Source organism: Podarcis vaucheri (assembly GCF_965113315.1).
Source record: "Podarcis vaucheri genome assembly, chromosome: 7".
Classification (NCBI taxonomy): domain Eukaryota; kingdom Metazoa; phylum Chordata; class Lepidosauria; order Squamata; family Lacertidae; genus Podarcis; species Podarcis vaucheri.
This window is the reverse complement of record NC_138765.1, coordinates 22,395,574-22,415,273: the sequence shown is the minus strand read 5'-3', so window position 1 is coordinate 22,415,273 and position 19,700 is coordinate 22,395,574. Positions and strand designations below refer to the sequence as shown.

The window sequence follows — 19,700 nt, the reverse complement described above, 5'->3', positions numbered from 1 at the left end:
ACCTCACATAGGTTTTGGGCCTACTGTACTTCTGTGAAGTGTGCATAGCAATGCATAGATCAGTGAAAGTAACGTACACAAATGCATTATATTAGAGGAAATATAAATATTAGGGAAATATTATACACTTTGGCTATTGTGCATGTTAGGCAAAAAGGCATATAAAAATTAGGAGAAATTCACTCTAAAATGCTACTGAATTTTCACAAGGATTTTTTTTAAAAAAAAGATATTAAAATGCTAATTAATGAGGAGAACTGACCTTAAGATTGGAAAGATAAGAAACAGAGAATGTTTTCGCTCCTGATCTGTGTGTCACAGTTTTGCTCATGAGGGGGAAGGGGTCCTGATCCATGGATCATATTCTTGCTCTCTCTTTTTGGAGTCCCAAAGTCCCCAAAATGAGAGAAAACGTGGCCTGTGTGTCAGCGCAAAAAAAGTGAGAGAAATCACAAGAGCGAAATCATTCTTTCTAGTCCAGATCTGTTGTATCTGGCCCATGGCATCCTTTTCTCCCCGCACAGTGACCAAGCAGGATCTGAGCACAAGAACACGCTCCCGTTCTGTGGGTTCCAACAACTGGTATTCAGAAGCATTTGTGCCTCTGACTGACCATGGAAGCAAAAAAATAGTTATTTTGGCTAGCAGCCATTATGTCTGCATTTCTTAGTACAGAAAGTATTGATCTGATGTGTTCTTTCCTGTTCTGCTTAGTTAAAGAGGGTTCTGGAAAGTTTTCTTTCTATGTGAAAGAAACAGGCAGAAGGTTCTTGTTTGGGTTATTTCTTCCGGGAAGCTAAGCACAGCTGGTTTAAACAGGTTCTGTTATCTTCCTGTCAAGGGCGTGCTGACTATAATAGTAAGACCAGGAGGAGCCTGGGCCTCATGCACTTTTCTCTTTCTGTCTCTCTGCTCTAGATTTTTGATGGACTGTGCCAATCCTGAATGTACTGGACTTGTGACCATGATGCTCATTTGCCTTCAGTACCAGCAAAGCTCAGATGAACAACAGATAGCTCTATTGTCCATAAATTTGTCCGATCACCTGGTTTGGTGACCCTCACTGGCCCCTGGGGGAGAAAATGCCAGAGTTTAAGTTTGTGCTGCATGAATTATTACTATTAAAATAAAATTTAATATTTAATTTAATTTAAAATTAAAATTAAAATTTTAAAATTATTATTAAAATTCATTCATTCATTCATACAATGAAAAACACAAAAATACATAACACAGTACAAACAATAACAATACCCTCTCCCCTACACACATACAGCTTAAAAGGCCACAGATTGTTTAATTAGCCAAAGTACTTTCTTTCCTCTGTCTTGAATCTTCCAACATTCAGCCTCCTTGGCTGTCTAAGGAAGTTCTAAGTGTTATGAGAGAGGGAGAAAAGCTTCATCTATCTACTTTCTCTATTTTATAAAATTCGATCGTGTCCCCACTTACGCACCTCTCCCCTAAATTAAAAGCTCTCAAACGCTGCAAACGGGATGCCCTTATATTTTGGATGTTCTCCTGCTCAGAAGTAAGTCCTCCTGAGTTCAGTGGGATTTAGTCCCAGGTAAATGTGCAGGCAAATGTCCTGGCAAATAGAAGGGGAAGAAATGGAGGCAGTGAGAGATTTTACTTCCTTGGGCTCCATGATCACTGCAGATGGTGACAGCAGTCACGAAATTAAAAGACGCCTGCTCCTTGGGAGAAAGGCGATGACAAACCTAGACAGCATCTTAAAAAGCAGAGACATCACCTTGCCAACAAAGGTCCGTATAGTAAAAGCTATGGTTTTCCCAGTAGTGATGTATGGAAGCGAGAGCTGGACCATAAAGAAGGCTGATTGCCGGAGAATTGATGCTTTTGAATTATGGTGCTGGAGGAGACTCTTGCAAGAAGATCAAACCTATCCATTCTTAAGGAAATCAGCCCTGAGTGCTCACTGGAAGGACAGATCGTGAAGCTGAGGCTCCAATACTTTGGCCACCTCATGAGAAGAGAAGACTCCCTGGAAAAGACCCTGATGTTGGGAGAAGGAGAAGGGGAAGGCAGAGGACGAGATGGTTGGATAAAGTTCTCGAAGCTACTAACATGAGTTTGACCAAACTGTGGGAGGCAGTGGAGGACAGGAGTGCCTGGCATGCTCTGGTCCATGGGGTCACGAAGAGTCGGACACGACTAAATGACTAAACGCAACAACAAATGTGCAAGATTGCAGCTTTATTACCTCTGATTTTGACCCATTGCTTCTGCTGACTTTAAAATTATTTAACGACTTTAAAATTATTTATAGACTGCTCCAATTGCTTGCATACTTATTAAAGAGCCAAACCGCACGTTTAACGTGGCATCTGCTGAGTCATGATCAGTCGACTGATGTCTCGAGAATGCAGCTGTTCCATAGGTTCCCTGTAGGCTTAATGGCTGGACCATTCCAATCCTAAATTAGAGCACGCAAAGGGAATTCCACACAGCGATGATGCACAGGAAAATAAGTGTCAATTATACGGTAGAGTGCTTAGTGATGCTAGAGGGCCGCGGTGTGCCAAGAATCCTGCACACCGGCCCATTCCTCTGCTATTGGGTGCATCTGCCCATGAGGCTATTTCATTTCCAACTGGGATGGGAAGGTGCCAGCCTGAGAGATGGCACAAATGATAATGACAGATCAGGAGGCGTCCCCCCAGCCAGTAAATGCCACCTGTCACCTGAGGGCACCTGCTGCGGGGCCCAGGGCGGGTTAAAAGCATGTGGCATAGGGAAAGGCCAGTCGTGAGTCAGAGGCTACAGGAGCCTGGCCATCGGCAAGGAGACAAGCTGCTGGGAGGTCCTGCCAACAGAGGGTTGCATCCCGGGGATTCTGCTTTTAAGCTGGTAAGCGCAAGGGGAGGTGTTACTAGCGATAGGGGAGAAATTCAGCTTTGTTTGCATTTCGGTGAGAACCTAATTTGAACTTCCAGAAGCAATAGGCAAACCAAAACCTTTGAAATTTGCACTTCTCCAAATTCTGCGACATGGCTCTGCAACCAAAGAGCGTGTGTACAATTGCACGTGCTAATGAACCCAGAAATAGTACCTCGGGTTAAGAATTTGCTTCAGGTTGAGAACAGAAATTGCACAGCCGCGCGGCTAAAGTGGTACCTCAGGTTAAGAACAGTTTCAGGTTAAGTACGGACCTCCGGAATGAATGAAGTATTTAACCCGAGGTACCCCTGTATATTGAGGGACGCAGGTGGCGCTGTGGGTAAAATCTCAGCGCCTAGGACTTGCCGATCGCATGGTCGGCGGTTCGAATCCCTGCGGCGGGGTGCGCTCCCGTCGTTCGGTCCCAGCGCCTGCCAAGCTAGCACTTCGAAAGCACCTCCGGGACCGCTATAGGGACCGCTTACCAACGGGAAGGTAAATGGTGTTCCGTGTGCTGCGCTGGCTCGCCAGATGCAGCTTGTCACGCTGGTCACGTGACCCGGAAGTGTCTGCGGACAGCGCTGGCTCCCGGCCTATAGAGTGAGATGAGTGCACAACCCTAGAGTCTGGCAAGACTGGCCCGTATGGGCAGGGGTACCTTTACCTTTACCTTTTTACCACTGTATATACTATGTCAAGAATGAAACTTGAATGTCTCCCTCACCCCACTTTTTCTGTTCCTGTTTTTCTATTTCTCCGTTTTCTCTTCTCTCTCTCTCTCCCTCTCTCCCCACCTCTCTTTCCCCCTCAAACCCATATTACCTACAACAACAAAAAATGTTTCAAACTGACTGCAGTTGGCTTCTATGACGGACTCTACAATTTGAAACAGAGACAATGAATATACCTCTGTTACTTATGGAAAACCTTTCATTAAAAACATATGAGGGGGGGGGAGATATGACACGGATTGGCAGTGTTTTTCCAGGGATTCAGGCAAGGAATCTCTCTTGGCCCTAAATGGAGATGCTGGGAACTGAACCTGGGACTTTCTGAACGCAAAGTTGGTTCTCTAGCACTGAGCTACAGCTCCCCCCCCCCCTGCATATCATTGTGCCAGGAATTTTTTTTTTCTCTTGCTCAGCTTCTGCACATCAGGATGCTGTTTCAAGGTGTGCAGGAGCAAGACGGAGAGCAAATTTGGCAACACATCCGCTCTGCCTCTGAGCTTCAGCCCTTCCCGCATGCTTTTCCACTGAGTCACGGCACCTCCTGATCTTAGGAACTGCCGCCTTACAAACTCCCACAAAGCTGCCACAAGCGGCGCTCTCTACAGCCAGTTTTCAAAGCCCACCCTTGACTTGGTGCCCAAGCTATGCCAAAGTTTTTATTGGTGTTTTTTTTGGGGGGGGACTCCTAGGAGTGTTTTTTTGGGGAAAGACTCCTAGGAGTGTTTGATTTGTAATAATAATAATAATAATAATTTATTTATATCCCACCCTCCCCAGCCGAAGCCGGGCTCAGAGCGGCTAACAACAGTAAAATAATACAGCATTCTAAAATCAATTCATTATAAAATCTAAAATCAATTCATTATAAAATCAGCTCAACTTGATGGCAACCATTGGGCTAGAGTTCTGTGAAGAATTACCAAAGGAGAGGGTCAGGCACAACACAGAGCACAACTACTTTATAACATGATCACAGGACATCCAGAAACAATTATTCTGATATGAAACTGTGCCACACTGAAATGTTCAAATGTTTATTTGATTGTCCTTGAATCTTCCGGCCACACTTGCCGTCCTCCCCTGCCACACCCTTTGAGAAGCGCTGCCTTAGACCATGCAAAGGATGCAGCTGTGGCTCAAGAAGGCAAAATGTCTAGAGCCTCCTGAGCTATCCAGTCCAATGCAAGTCAAGAGAGTCCTCCTGATGATTCTGGATAACAAATGTTTGGTTCTCCGCCCTCCGCAGGACGGATCCTCGAGAGGTCTCCAGCCACACTCCACTCTGCTTGTGACAATGGCAGGCGTGAGGCAGCTGGCTGTTGCATTGCTCCTTGTCTCTGCTGGTAAGTGCAAAGTGCAGGCACAGCGAGGGGTGGGGTGGAACCAGTGGCCTCGGGGTGGTGCTGGACCACAGCTCCCATCAGCCCCAGGCAGCCTGGCCAGTGATCAGGAATGATGGAAGTTTCTAATCAGAGGTTGGGTGGCCATCTGCCATGGATGCTTTAGCTGAGATTCCTGCATTTCAGGGGGTTGGACTAGATGACCCTTGGGGTCCCTTCCAACTCTACGATTCTGTGATGGGGTTGTGGCCCAGCAACATCTGGAGGGTTACAGGTTCCTCACCCTGTTCTCTGCCCGAAGCTACAATTTCCAGAGTGAATAATGATAATAATTATTATTATTATTATTATTATTATTATTATTATTATTATTATTATTTTATTTGTACCCCACCCATCTGGCTGGGTTTAACATTCAATCCCTCTTCCCAGGGGACTCTGAGAACTATAGCTCTGTGAGGGAGGTAGGGGCATACTAGCAACTCTCAGCACCATTAACAAGCTACAGTTCCCAGGATTATTATTTTAAATGTGTAGTGCAGGTGGGGCCAATATTTCTCTTGACAGTTTAAAAGGAGCACCATGCTCACTTTTCTGGCTTTTAAAAATACCCAGACAAAAAATTCCAGCAGGAAGTGATGGATTGGAGCAGATAAGGAGTCCCCCCCCCCCCGCGAAGTGTAAGGAATAGATATATATCTATATAAGTTCTGAAAATGCTCTGCAAAAAGCAATTGTAAAGCTCACAATGGAAAAATATCATTGAGTTGCGATTTCAGCTCTCCAGCGCCGTCTGGTGTCAAAGTGTTATAACACATTTTGACTAATGTACATCTGAGTTCCCTCTTTTCTCCAGCTCTTTCTCTCTCGATCCCCTACAGCAGGGGTGACCAACTCCCAAGAGACTGCAATCTACTCACAGAGTTAAAAACTGGCAGTGATCGACCCCATTTTGTGGGGTTCAGGTCAAAGATCTTGAGCTTTTTTTAGGGAAGCCAAAGTTGTTGAGGTTCTTTGGGGGGAGCCACTGATCTACCAGCGATCTACCACAAATGTCCACTGATCTACTGGTAGATCACAATCTACCTGTTGGACATGCCTGCCCTACAGCAAAAAGCATCCTGGAACCACCTGATCCAGCAAAGATTCCATAAAAATGGCTAAAAAGAAGGTAGGGCCTGAAGCCTGATTGTTCCCTCCCTGTTCCTCAGAGTCTCCAACCCTACTTTAAATAATTTACTGATTGGAATAGAGGGACAGTGTCACATAGTGGTTAGGGCGTTGGGCCTAGGACATGGGAGATCAGGCTTCAAATCCCCACTCAGCCCAGAAGCTCACTAGGTGAGCTTGGGCAAGACAACTCTCAACCTAACCTGCCTCGCAGGGTTCTTGTTGTCGTCGTGCAGAGAATACAGAGATGCAGAGAACCATGTATGCCCCTTGGAGCTGCTTGGAGGAAAAGTAGGATATAATGCAATAATAATGTTGATGTATTTTTGCAGTGTGCACCCAAGATGACGAGGGAAGGATCATTGGAGGCTATCCCTGCCTCCCCCATTCTCAGCCCTGGCAAGCATACCTGACTGGCACATACACTTGCGGGGGGACTTTGATCGCTGACTCCTGGGTAGTCACTGCTGCGCACTGCTATGGTGGGTGAGTCTGACCATGCACCGGAAATAGTCTTCTGCTGAGTCCGATTGGCCCATCTAGACCTGCCCAGATGACTGGGTGCAGACAGGGGCGAATGAAGGCGTTGTGACACCCGGGGCAGGGCATCACTACATAGGGCGCATGTGCGGTGTTGCTACGTACGACGCATGCACTGTACGTAGCGACGCCACACATGCACTGTACATAGCAAAATAAAAAATTCCTTCCAGTAGCACCTTAAAGACCAACTAAGTTAGTTCTTGGTATGAGCTTTCGTGTGCATGCACACTTCTTCAGATACCTGCATGCACACGAAAGCTCATACCAAGAACTAACTTAGTTGGTCTTTAAGGTGCTACTGGAAGGAATTTTTTTATTTTGACTATGGCAGACCAACACGGCTACCTATCTGTGGCTGTACATAGCAGTTTGCCAGCAGCGGCGCTCCAGCGCCATACAGATGGTGCTGGGATCCCTCCATCGCCACTACAGCCACAAACAGAGGGATCCCACCACCATCTGTACGGCGCTTGAGCGGCGCCGGCAGCAAACCGCTATGTACAGCGCATGTGAGCCATTGTTACGTACAGCACATACGTGTGACACCGCACATACGCTGTACATAGCGGTTTGCCGCTGGCACTGGGATCCTCTGCTTGCGGTTGCAGCTGCGAACGGAGGATCCACCACATGCAGCTGTGGCGGCGCGATGGCTGCTTGCACCGCCGTGAGCCCACGCTGGGTGCCTTCTTGTCACCCTCCCAGACATGGCACCTGGGGCGCACCGCATGCCCCCGTGTTGTGACGCCACTGGGTGCAGATCTCCAGGTACTCAGGGCAGATGTCTTACCCTGCCTTGCCACAACCCTGAAATTTCTTTAATGGAAGATGCTGGGGGATTGAACCTAGATCTCCTGTATGACAAGTAGCGTGTGCTCTGTCACCAAGCTTTAATCCCAATCAAAGTGAGAAGAGGAAAGGGCAGCCATGTGCCCAGCTTGATAAGAGGACAGCCCTCAATTTGAAGGTCTGTCAGATAGGGGTGGGTGGCTCTGTCCGTTTCGGTTCTTTCTGTTTCTCTCCCCACCCCCCACCCCCATCTTAAATTCAGTCCTCCACCTTTATGCAGCAATTTGCAGAAGGAAGGAAGGAAGGAAGGAAGGAAGGAAGGAAGGAAGGAAGGAAGGAAATAATGCTGCTGCCCTGGTCAGTGGTCAGGGATGATGGGAGTTGTAGTCCAGCAACATCTGGAAGGCCACAGGTTCCCCATCCCTGCCGCAAGGCTTCTTGCCATTCAAATCCTGCTGAATCAACCATGTGATGAAAAAGACATTGCTGAGAGCAAATGCAAAGCTTTTGCAAATAGGTCAGGCAAAGGGTTGTATTATACACAGATGAGCAATGCCATCTGGTGGAGTGATTTTTACATCGCAAATCGTTACATTATTATCAAAAGGCTTGCAATCCGCTGGGTTTGGAATATTTCATAGAAACATTGTTACGTATTTGAGTGATTTTCAGAAAGAAACCATTTTCCCACAGAGATGTTCAAAAGCAGCAATTTTTAAAAGTTCCTATATTTTATGATTTGGCTTCAGGATTTAGGGTGGTGACTTTTCCTTCCCTCTTTCTGCAATTTTCACTGGGACAGGAAGCAGTTGATGGTGGAAAAGAAGTCTCTCAAAGCCGGTTTTGAACTGGAAATAAAGCCCCAGTTGCTTTGCAGGCACAGATCTAATTTTTGTGGGTGAAGCTGTAGTGAACTATCTCCTGTATCAGTCTGCCTTGGCTTTATGAACAGCCTCAGAGGTTAGGACCAGCCCTACTGTTAGGCAGAGTGAGACGGCTGCCTTAGGCAGCAGATGCTTGGAGCACTGAGCAGTTGTGAGATGTGGGAAAGGCTGCATTTCCTAAGCAAGCATGCTGCCCTCAGGTGCCCTCGGTTGCACCATTATGCAGTGGCAGCTCCCCATCTTAGGTGCAATGGAAGACACTGTCCTGGCACTAGATTTGAATGGCAGTCCTTCCACTTCTGTAGGTGGACTGGAGTGTGTGGGTGCCCCTTTGTCCTTTGTGTCAGGCAGCAAAGAGTCTTGGGCCCTGCCATCATCCTGAGCCACCTGGAGAGTGAGCATGAAACACGGGGCCTCTTCAGTGGTGGCACCATAATTCTGGAATAACCTGCCAACAGAATTCTTGCCATCATTTAAAATCTTCTTACCAACAGGCTTTTCATGCTCAATTGTAGTGCAATCTGGCTTGCAGTGTTTCAGACTTCTGCTTTTCATTTAATCTTTGCAATTTTATTTTATTTTTAATTGTTACATGCAACCTCCGTCTCTGAACAGTAATAAATCTCTGGGTTTGGTTTCCTGGGAAGGAAGGTCACTGGAGGTGGCTGGCATTAATAAGGGTTATTTACACATATATGAAGGATGGGTGCAAGATGGAAGATTCCCAGCATTAGCACCCCGTCAGATCCTGCTCCTATTTTAGGTATTGGGGGAGAGCACTGGATTCTCGCAGAAAGCAAATCTGGCTTCTTAGTCTCCTTCTAGCCCAGTTCCAGGACAAAAGTGCCAGGTTATTGTTGCTTCACATCCACACACCTTGGTGACCACATGTGGAAACAAAAACCATATCCAGAAATGGCTTTCTCCTTCCAGACGAGCCCATCCATCTTCTCAGCAGGCCACTCTGCTACAGTCATCAAGGCACACATGCCATATATTTAAAGCACATTTAAAGAACTCCCCCTTCCCACAAATCCTGGGAACTGCAGTTTGTTAAGGGTGCTGGCAGTTGTAGCTCTGCAAGGGGTAAACTACAGTTCCCAGAATTCTTTGCGGGGAACTAATGTGCTTTAACAAGAGACGCAGGTGGCACTGTGGGTTAAACCACAGAGCCTAGGTCCTGCCGATCAGAAGGTCGGCAGTTCGAATCCCCGCGACGGGGTGAGCTCCCATTGCTCGGTCCCTGCTCCTGCCAACCTAGCAGTTCAAAAGCACGTCAAAGTGCAAGTAGATAAATAGGTACCGCTCCGGCGGGAAGGTAAACGCCGTTTCCGTGCACTGCTCTGGTTAGCCAGAAGTGGCTTAGTCATGCTGGCCACATGACCCGGAAGCTGCACGCCGGCTCCCTTGGCCAATAAAGCGAGATGAGCGCCGCAACCCCAGAGTCGGTCACGACTGGACCTAAGGGTCAGGGGTCTCTTTACCTTTAAGGGATGCCTCAGACAATGTGCGGACTACACCCTGTCCCATTCCCCCCCACACACACACACACAACGCACTTTAAAACATATTGATCATATTGTGAAGCTACTCTGGGAGCTTTATGCTGCGAGCAGAAAAGCAGAGAGAGCAATACGTTGAATGATTTACTGATGGCATACTCTGGTTATGAGCCAGGGACAGCATGTGCAGTGGTGCTCTCTGTACAAACCAGCTTCTCTTCTCTCCTTGTTGCCTAGCAATATAATCGTGCGGCTGGGGAAACACAACCTGGCGATCCGGGAAGAAGGGGAGCAGACCCGGAGGGTGGTCAGGTACTTCCGCCACCCGCGTTTTGACCCCCGTACCCTCAACAATGACGTCATGATGCTGAAGCTGGAGAGGCCAGTCCCCTTCACGCAGAATCTACATCCTCTGGAGTTACCGAGAGGCTGCTCTGCCCCTGGGACGGAGTGCCTTGTTTCTGGCTGGGGCACCCTCACTACGCCACAAGGTACACGCACAGGCACAAAAGAACCAACTCTTTTTGCTCACCTTTATTGCACAGCTGGGGAACCTCTGGGCCACCAGATGTAGCTGGACTACAGCTCCCCATCATCCCTAACCATTGGCTATTCTGGGCTAATGTAAGGTTGCCATTTGTCCTCATTTTCTAGGACACGTCCTCTTTTTCAGGTGTAAAATTTCAGTCCAGGTGGATTTTTTAAATTTTCCAAAACACATCTGGCTATACTTTCTGGATGACACATAAGACACATAGCTGGTGCTTTCCTCTTCTCTTCTCCTGCTCCCCTTGGCAACATATCACAGCTTCTATAGCCTACATATAGTAGGGGTATTTAAAATGAGAGTCGTCATAGTCATCCTCTTTGTTGCTCTTCAGAATATGGCAACCCTAGCTGATGGGAATGGGATCCAGCAACATCTGGAGGGACAAAGGTTCCTCAGCACTGCCTTAATGCGCAGGTTGCCAATGCGCTGCTCACAGGCCCATATGCAACTGCAGAGGCCTTCCCTGGTGCACAAAGTGGGGGGTGGGGGGATTAAATGTTGCACTATGCTGATCATTCAATCATTGCAAGCATCTCATGGAACAATCTCCCCTCCCTCTACATCCCGTTCTGTGGGTTCTCCCCCACCCCCCAAAAAACCTAGAGCCAATTTCCAGGGGCACATTGAGCAAGTGGTCTTCCTTGTGGGGGCTTCGACTGGTGGGACTCATTAGCTGAATCTTGCCCAGGGTCCCGACTTCCTGCTGGAATTAATTTTGAAAGAGGCCCCAAGCCTAATTGTTGTGTCTCTGTGTTGGAGGTCCTGGGAAATGCAGCTGGGGAGAGAAGATTCATTTTGCAGGAAGATGGCCCTTCATTAACCACACAAAACCACACACACTTTTCTCCAGCCTAATTATTGGCAGGAAGAAGAGAAGGGGTGTGATGTGCATGTGTGTAGTATATGGGGTGCCCCATGGCGGTTTCTCCCATTTGCAAAAGTTTCCATGGCCCTGTAAAGGTTGGAGACCCCTTAGAGCTCCTCCAGACCATCTGCTTATACATCCCAATTTTCTTGCATAGTGTTTCCCGATTGGTAAGATCTCCTCATTCTTGAGAATTCATTCTGGTTTGTTTACAGGGTGGGTTATGCGTCAACAAGCATTCACCTCAATTTGCTGGCCAGGTGTTTACACATCTTCCCATTAACCATTTGTCCACCCCGCGCTTTTCAGTACATTGCCTGTCACTTTCCTAAATGCGAAAAGCATGGCTTTTTAAAGATAAGCGAATTTGTGTGTGCTAAAGCGACAGAAAGCTTTGATCCACTTTCACCGCGCAGACCTAAATTTTGGGCATGCGCTTGAACTAGTAGTGCAAAATAGTGATGGTCCACAGGCACCCTTTGTGCACAATCAGAAAATCACTCCGTCATTAAGCGTTGCAGATAATTTGGAAATTGAGCAGCTATTAAATGGGGAGCGGGTGGTGTTGTCTTTTCTACAGCCACTTTCCCAAACATCCTGCAATGTGGAAACGTCAGGATTATCAGCTCAGAGAGATGTTCAGCTTCTTATCCTAACAGCATCACGAATGGGATGGTTTGTGCTGGTGTACCAGAAGGTGGAGTGGACTCCTGTCAGGTAGGATGGAGACATGGCATTGCTACCAAAGGCCGTCTAAAGAGAATTTTCTCCCACCTTCCATTCTTGCATGTTCTTATTCTCAGTGCCCATTCTTCTGTGTCATGCCTTGCCGATTGGGCTTGCTGATCGGAAGGTTGGCAGTTCAAATCTCCACGACAGGGTGAGCTCCCGTTGCTCTGTCCCAGCTCCTGCCAACCTAGCAGTTCGAAAGCACAACAGTGCAAGCTGATAAATAGGTACCGCTCCGGCGGGAAGGTAAACGGCATTTCTGTGCACTCTGGTTTCCGTCATGATGTTCCGTTGCACCAGAAGTGGTTTAGTCATGCTGGCCACATGACCCAGAAAGCTGTCTGTGGATGAACACTGGCTCCCTCGGTCTGAAAGCAAGATGAGCGCCGCAACCCTATAATCGCCTATGACTGGACTTAACCATCCAGGGGTCCTTTACCTTTTACCTTTTTACATTGTCCCCCCACCCTGGCCCTCCTGCTGATGCCATCCTTTTTCTCTCTCTCTCCCATCCATTGTTGTGCAATTATCTATCCGGCTTGCTTTCCCCTGCATTTTATTCGCTGTGCATGCTTTCATGTCTTGTCAATGATGCCAACCAGGGCAGGACTTTGGGGCAGACACCTGGGCTCACATCTGAAGGGCAGCATGCTGGCCACTCATAGACTATACTTATATTTAGTACCAGTAGTTTGCTGGCGCCCAGTGGGACTTGTGGGGCAGACCAGCAGTAGGTGGAGCCAGAGTCAATAACTGGCAGGACCACCACACACACACACACACCAACTGGCTGCAAAGTAAGATGGCAGGCAGATGGGGACCAGCTAAGGGTACCCTGGTGTTGGTGGGCGATGCTTCATTTGCCAGCCTGCCATAGCAATACCACTGTTGTAACCAAGTGCCCTGCTCTGCTGCAATGCTGCCCCCTGTAGGCCAGACGGCCGCAATGCAATGTCAGGAACTGTGCTGCCTTTCACAGGGCGACTCTGGAGGGCCTCTCGTCTGCAATCAGCAGCTGGAGGGGATCGTCTCCTGGGGCTTGGAGAAATGTGCCCAGCCCAACCGGCCAGGGGTTTACAGCAGAGTATGCAAGTATGTCAACTGGATCCAACAAATCATGTGGAACAACTGATCCCGAGGAAAGAGCTCGTCTTATCCACATTGGTGTTCTGGCAATAATAAACAATTACCTTTTTTGGTACGGGATTTTAAAGTCTCTCTTTCCGTGAATTCTGCAAATATATATATTCTGCAAGTATTACAGCCAGTGGTGGGTAGAAGAGGATAGCTTCCCCTCTTTGAAATAAATGTAAATACTGGCTCTGCTTGTTTCTCTCCTCTCCAGTGCAATGCTTTTAAGTGCGGTACCTCTGCAGTGCAGGGTAAAAATACTTTTTAAGATGCTGTGGGAAGAAACTGCACTTCCTGTGTAATTCTATACACAAAGGTCTACTGTACATACAACAAAATCGCTCCCCTCGTTAGAACAGTAGCCTTGGTTCACTTTCTTAATACTCCTTATTTGCATGTGTGTGTTTATGACTGTTTAGACGTGTGAATTTTTTAAAAAAGGATTTCCCTGGAATTCTCTTTTATAAATCCACAGATATAGGACAAGTCGTAAGTCCACCTGCATTTCCAGGACAAGGAGGAATCATTCATCCCTCAGCTTATGAGGGTGACGTAGACATGTTGGTCCTGTATATTTGCCTAAACACACTCTTGTGTTTAAACCCTCACTTCATGCAATATCAGCAGTTCACTTCCTTTTAAAATCTCAATGAATAGCCCTTCCTATACTAGGGCTTAGGTTCACCAAGATTTTAATTTTTGTTTTGTTTTTTAGGCCTGTGGGCATATTTGTATTTTTGTGCAAGTGTTGTGGGTACTACCTTCCCAACAGGGACAAAAAAAAAAAAAAAGGTGCACCAACTTCATGGGTAAAGGCTGTAATTAATCTGAGCCACGAAAAGCACACAGAGCTGGAAGAGGAAATGAGAAAGAGTGCCACTCTTCCAACTTCCTGCTTTCAGCTCTATGTACTTTTCAAGGGAGGAAAAGGTCGGCACCATCTCATGGACAAGGAGGCAGTGAGAGGTGGAAACTCAAGAGGCTTCACAGAGGTGCCAGAAGACCTCAAGGGCACCATTGACGACCCTGGCTTAGAACACATTTCAGAATATTTTGGAATATTAGACAACTCCTCTTTTAGACAGTTGTCTCCCAGAAATATCTCGTACCAGAAATATCGTGTGGTTGCCTTGGGTGGCTGCCACTAGGAAGAAAAAGCAACCATTATTTAATTCTAACTCCCAAGGGGTCATTTTTTTCTTGGCGTTCTATCAATTGCCACCAGTAGTAGGCAGATTGTGGTGCACAAAGAAGCTTGTTCAACCTCAGAATTCCTCTCAGTGTGCTACTCCATTTGCTGGGCTCCAGACTTACACGGGTGGAGCTGTGGTCTAAACCACAGAGCCTAGGGCTTGCCGATCAGGTCGGCAGTTCTAATCCCCGCGACGGGGTGAGCTCCCGTTGCTCGGTCCCTGCTCCTGCCAACCTAGCAGTTCGAAAGCATGTCAAAGTGCAAGTAGATAAATAGGTACCGCTCCGGTGGGAAGATAAACGGCGTTTCTGTGCGCTGCTCTGGTTCGCCAGAAGCAGCTTAGTCATGCTGGCCACATGACCCGGAAGCTTTACGCCGGCTCCCTTGGCCAGTAAAGCGAGATGAGCGCCACAACCCCAGAGTAGTTCGCGACTGGACCTAACGGTGAGGGGTCCTTTTACCTTTACCTTTTAGACTTACCACACAAAACACACACTGCTAGCCCCATATGATGACAAGGCTTTGGGGCCCACTTTGCAACTGGGAAGACCAGTCAGCCAACTGGTGTTCTCCCTTTCTCCACGACTGTCCTTGAACAGAGAAAGCTGATGCAAACAAATTGCACACTCCTGAGGGGCGGCAACTGCGATTAGTTTTGTTGCGGTGGGTGGGTAGGTGGGAGAAAGAGTGCCCGCACGGCTAAGAAGTGTGTATAATATGTAAGTTTGTGTGTGCCAAGTACAGCCTACTTTGTCAGATGCATCTAACAACGTGCATTCTAGTCTACAAAGCTTAATAAATCTGTTAAGCCTTTAGATCACCCCCCAAAAGACAGACAAAAAGTCACACACACCCAAAGTCACCTCAAATGTAAAGGATGTTGTGTTGGCCCATAAGAAACATTCCTAAATCCATTAGGGCAAAACCCTTATTAAGCACCAAAAACATCACAAACTAGACCCAGGCCAATTCCCCATTACCCCCACCCCCAACACAGAAGATGCACTGCTGCAGCCAGTCAGTGAAATTTACTTCTTTTTAATCAGTGTAAATTCATTTGACTGACTTATGATACTGCCAGTTTACGGGCAATCAGCAGAGCAATCTGCTTTCAAGTTGAACCTGCTCTATACGCCTAAAGATTATGACAGCTGCCTCATTTCCACCTTCAGCTAACTACTGCCCTGGTTTCTAAGATTGTGTTTACCAGAATGAGAGCTAGAAACATGCTTCCCGCCCCCCCCCCCTTCAAATAAAACCTGAGATTTATTAAGGACATCACAAAAGCTCAGAACAATACACAAACTCAAGCCCACTTGACACACTGGAAGAAAGAGAGCATTTGCAACTTTAATACAGTCACTGAGCAATTTGTTTTATTACATTTGTTGTGTGTGCAGAACACATACAGGGATCTCAAAACAATTCTTGTAAGAGACAGGCAAAAAAAAAATCTATATAAAGTAAAAAGGTGTGTGTTTAAATGATAAATGCATTTAGCCTCCATATTCTGCCATCGCAGGGGAGGAAAACATGCATATAAAAAGCAAATGATGGAATCAACTGCAATTCCACATGAGCTCAATTGATCAGCAATAGTCACACTGCAGTTCCATAGTCATGTAACAAACACACACAGCTCACTGCTAGTGGATTTTTTTTTAAAAGGCACAGCCAGATTTCTTTACAAGAGAAAATAATGTGAATTTATTTGTGCTATCTACATCTGGGGTGATTTAGGAAAGATCTAGTATCAAGGGGTAAAAAATTGTGGGGTGTTATGCTATGTAACGTGTCCCCAAGTTAAAGTGTGTGGGGGGGTGTTGTTAGCTATATTTCATTCCAGCATTCTTCCCTCCAAATGTGCTTGTTTACAGCATTACTAGAAAGCAGCAAGCATTATTTGCATATATTTGCATAGTGAAGTACATCCAGTGTTTTAACAGTTTTATAAGCATTCGAGGGGCTATCTAACACAATCACTTTATGAATTTCTCCCCCTTCATACAGCTGTTGTGGGGGGTGCCACCACAGGTTGAGTAGACTAGCGGCAAACTGATTAGAGGAATAATTTTACTGTACCAACCCCACCGTTTTCATCACCCTATTTGATGGTAGCAAAAGTGTGTGGGGTGTGTGCGTTTTGGTTATTGGGAAAGGTTCAAGGGGCGCCCAACTCTGCTTCCTGTGCTGCCGGCTGCCATTTTGAATTTCCCACAATGGCCCTGAAAGATGCCATGTCAGTGCAATGCCATTGGGAAGGAGGGCAGGGAGCTCACGTTGGCATCCCACAGCACGGGAGCCAGAGAAGCACCAGTGACTTTTGTATAAAGGGCTTCCCAATTTGTTCTTCCCCATGAAAGGGGATGTGGTTTTGTGCACCCTCTTTTGTCGTGCCCTCAACCTCCTGCTCCCAATTCAAGCCCAAAGTTCTCTTTTGAGATCTTGTAGGCCAACCTACAAAAGGCTTCCACTGATACACCTGAATGGTTCTTAGGCCAGGTGTTTGATGGGAAAATCCACCCGGCTGGTTGGAGGCGAGCAATCTGTGCGGCTGGGGTCAGTTTCAACCAACAGTATTGCCCCACATGGCAGGCCCTGAACCCAGATCCTGGCCAAAGAAAGAAACAGCAAGGTGATAGGCCACAAACAGGGTGTGTGATGAGGCCCAATTCCTATCAAAGTTCGCAGGTCAGGGTTATCTGCTTGTCTGAGCTTGGGGGTGGGAAGAATCTTTGGAAAAACAACTTATTCTAAGACCCTTTGGTTCATCTACCTCTATACTGTCTACACTGACCGGCAGCATCTCTCCGGGAGTCTTTTCCCAGCCCTACCCAGGGGATTGAACCTGGGACCAACCTGCTTGCATAGCTCTGTCACTGAGCTATGGCCCGTCCCTAAGCCCCTACTCCCGATCTAGCAGAAAATAAGGTCTGATACCTGCACATTCATGTCAAGCAATGGCGGATGGAGAGGGCCATAATGAGTAATAATAATAATAATAATAATAATAAAGGCCCCCAAAGGAACACGACTTCAGCCCTGAGAAGTGCAGAGAACCACCATTCAAAACAAGCAGCAGAATATACACACAGCAGCTTCATAAACGTATGAGGCGTCTCCCTGTGGTAACTTGGCAAGGCATTTTATTTCTTCATGCATTTTGCTCACATGCCTGGAGCAAGCAGGAAACAATTGTTAGGGAGGGAGAAGCAGCATAAACAAAAAGACGTAGAAAAATATATAGAGATATATATATAGGCACTGAAACTTAGGATTCTGCCTTCGAAGCGACAATTCTCCCCTCTTCAGCACTGAGCACCGTGCAGATTTCCAAACACCCTGAGTGCAGATTAAGGCTTCAGCATATGTATGTGATGAAGAACATTGCATAAGAAGCTAGGTGTTACTGGGTCTTGGTTAGAGCAGCTTGTTTTAGCCATGTGAAACATGTATCCATTGCTATGTGAGAAGCATTCCACTCGCGCAATGCAATTGCTCCTTCCTCTACCCTCAGGAAGAGGGTCACCTGACCCTCTGAAGCAGATTTTGAGGGTAAGGTCTGCAGGAGAGAGGAGGAGATCTGCTTCACAAATGGAAACCTGCTGCGTGAGTCAGACAGATACAACCCATAAATAATTTGAGTTAGCTTGTTCTCAGGATGGTCAGTTCATTTCAAGATCTGCCAAGCAGGGCTGTGAATCTAACTCACAGTTTTATGGGAGCATCTGATGTAACAATGCGCACAAATCCAGATTCCTGGGAATCTCAGCTTTTCAGTTTTAAACCATGTTCACAAGTTTCTAGCCCTTATGGGTGTGATATAAGACTTGGAACGCTGCAAGTCACGCCTCTTGGCATGCTGAGCATTTAAGTGAGAGGGGAAGCAGTCCAGACTCATGTGCCATGGCTGCTTCTCCAGATTTCTCCCCACAAGTTCGGATACAAGAATTCTATAGCCAGAGGCACCCATAAGCAGTTTTATTTTGTGTCATCAGTTTGGATAATGATTTCACTGACAAAAAAGGGGGAAGCAATCACCAGTGCAATTCATCAAAAAAAGAAATGCATATAGAATGGTTGGGAGCAAAAAAAGCAAGTTACTAGCTATTTCATTTTAATTTTCAGTTATCTATTCAGGACTGCTGTAGTTTCCCAAAAAACATAAAAGCAGATCACGCTGCTTTGGGAAACACATTTTCTGTTAGCAAAATGAGACAGTTGTTCTTTGCCTGTCATATCAAAAAACCACAATCTGCTAACACTTTTTCATTGTTTCAAATCACTGGTTTTCAAACAGCCAGGGTTGTTGTTGTTTTTTGGTTTTTTGGATGCTTGTCACTCAGTGAAAAGTGAACATGAAAAAACTCTCCGAATTTCACAACGCAGTTCTCCAGCCAAGCAATGTGTACAAATATATATATATATATATATATAATGGGGTAAAGTGTATGTTAGGTAAAGGTAAAGGTAAAGGTACCCCTGCCCGAACGGGCCAGTCTTGACAGACTCTGGGGTTTGTGCGCCCATCTCACTCAAGAGGCCGGGGGCCAGCGCTGTCCGGAGACACTTCCGGGTCACGTGGCCAGCGTGACAAAGCTGCATCTGGCGAGCCAGTGCAGCACACGGAACGCCGTTTACCTTCCCGCTGGTAAGCGGTACCTATTTATCTACTTGCACCCGGGGGTGCTTTCGAACTGCTAGGTTGGCAGGCGCTGGGACCGAGCAGCGGGAGCGCACCCCGCCGCGGGGATTCGAACCGCCGACCTTTCGATCGGCAAGCCCTAGGCGCTGAGGCTTTTACCCACAGTGCCACCCGCGTCCCTCAAAGTGTATGTTATTATGCACTATATTAGGGGAAATTGCTCTGCAAAACTGTGTTTTAGGGGAAATTGCATGCAATTTTATGCATATTAAGAGAAATTCACACTAAAATGCTGATGATTAAAAAAGAAAAAAATCACACACTGAAGTGGAAATGTGGAAAATTGAACCTAAGACTGGAAAAAAGTGAGAGGAACCAGAACTGTCAGATTTCCCCATCCTTACTCTTAGCATCTTGCTGGGACTCAAGTCTCCTACCAGCTCCAGCAGCCACTATGATCACTGATCAAAAATCCTGGGAGCTGTAATCTAATCTAACAATTTCTGAGGGTCCCAGTTTCCCCATCCCTACTCCCAAGACATCTTACGATGAAAATCCTACTGAATCAACAATATGATGGGGGGGAAACTCTGCTGGGAGTTCATGCAAAGCTTTTGTAAATACATCCATCAGAACGGGGGGGGGGGGGATCATATGCCATGAATAGAGATCATAGCAGAAATCTCCCAAAGTAATTACATTAATTATGACGGTGAATTCTGAGCACC

General features: G+C 46.7%; 1 protein-coding gene and 1 long non-coding RNA gene across 2 annotated transcripts; both read left to right on the top strand.

Moving 5' to 3' along the window:
• The first annotated feature begins 2,831 nt into the window (after positions 1–2,831).
• Positions 2,832–13,357, top strand: LOC309537277 (trypsin-like). The gene is made up of 6 exons (XM_082232075.1): positions 2,832–2,871; positions 4,879–4,975; positions 6,475–6,628; positions 10,098–10,351; positions 11,856–11,992; positions 12,984–13,357. The coding sequence occupies exons 2-6, from the start codon at positions 4,927–4,929 to the stop codon at positions 13,134–13,136; spliced, it is 747 nt and encodes a 248-aa protein (XP_082088201.1). The 5' UTR covers positions 2,832–2,871; positions 4,879–4,926; the 3' UTR covers positions 13,137–13,357.
• Positions 13,358–15,612: 2,255 nt separating this feature from the next.
• Positions 15,613–19,555, top strand: LOC309537366. The gene is made up of 2 exons (XR_014221831.1): positions 15,613–18,769; positions 19,159–19,555. It is a non-coding gene; the product is annotated as an uncharacterized lncRNA (long non-coding RNA).
• The last annotated feature ends 145 nt before the right edge of the window (positions 19,556–19,700 follow it).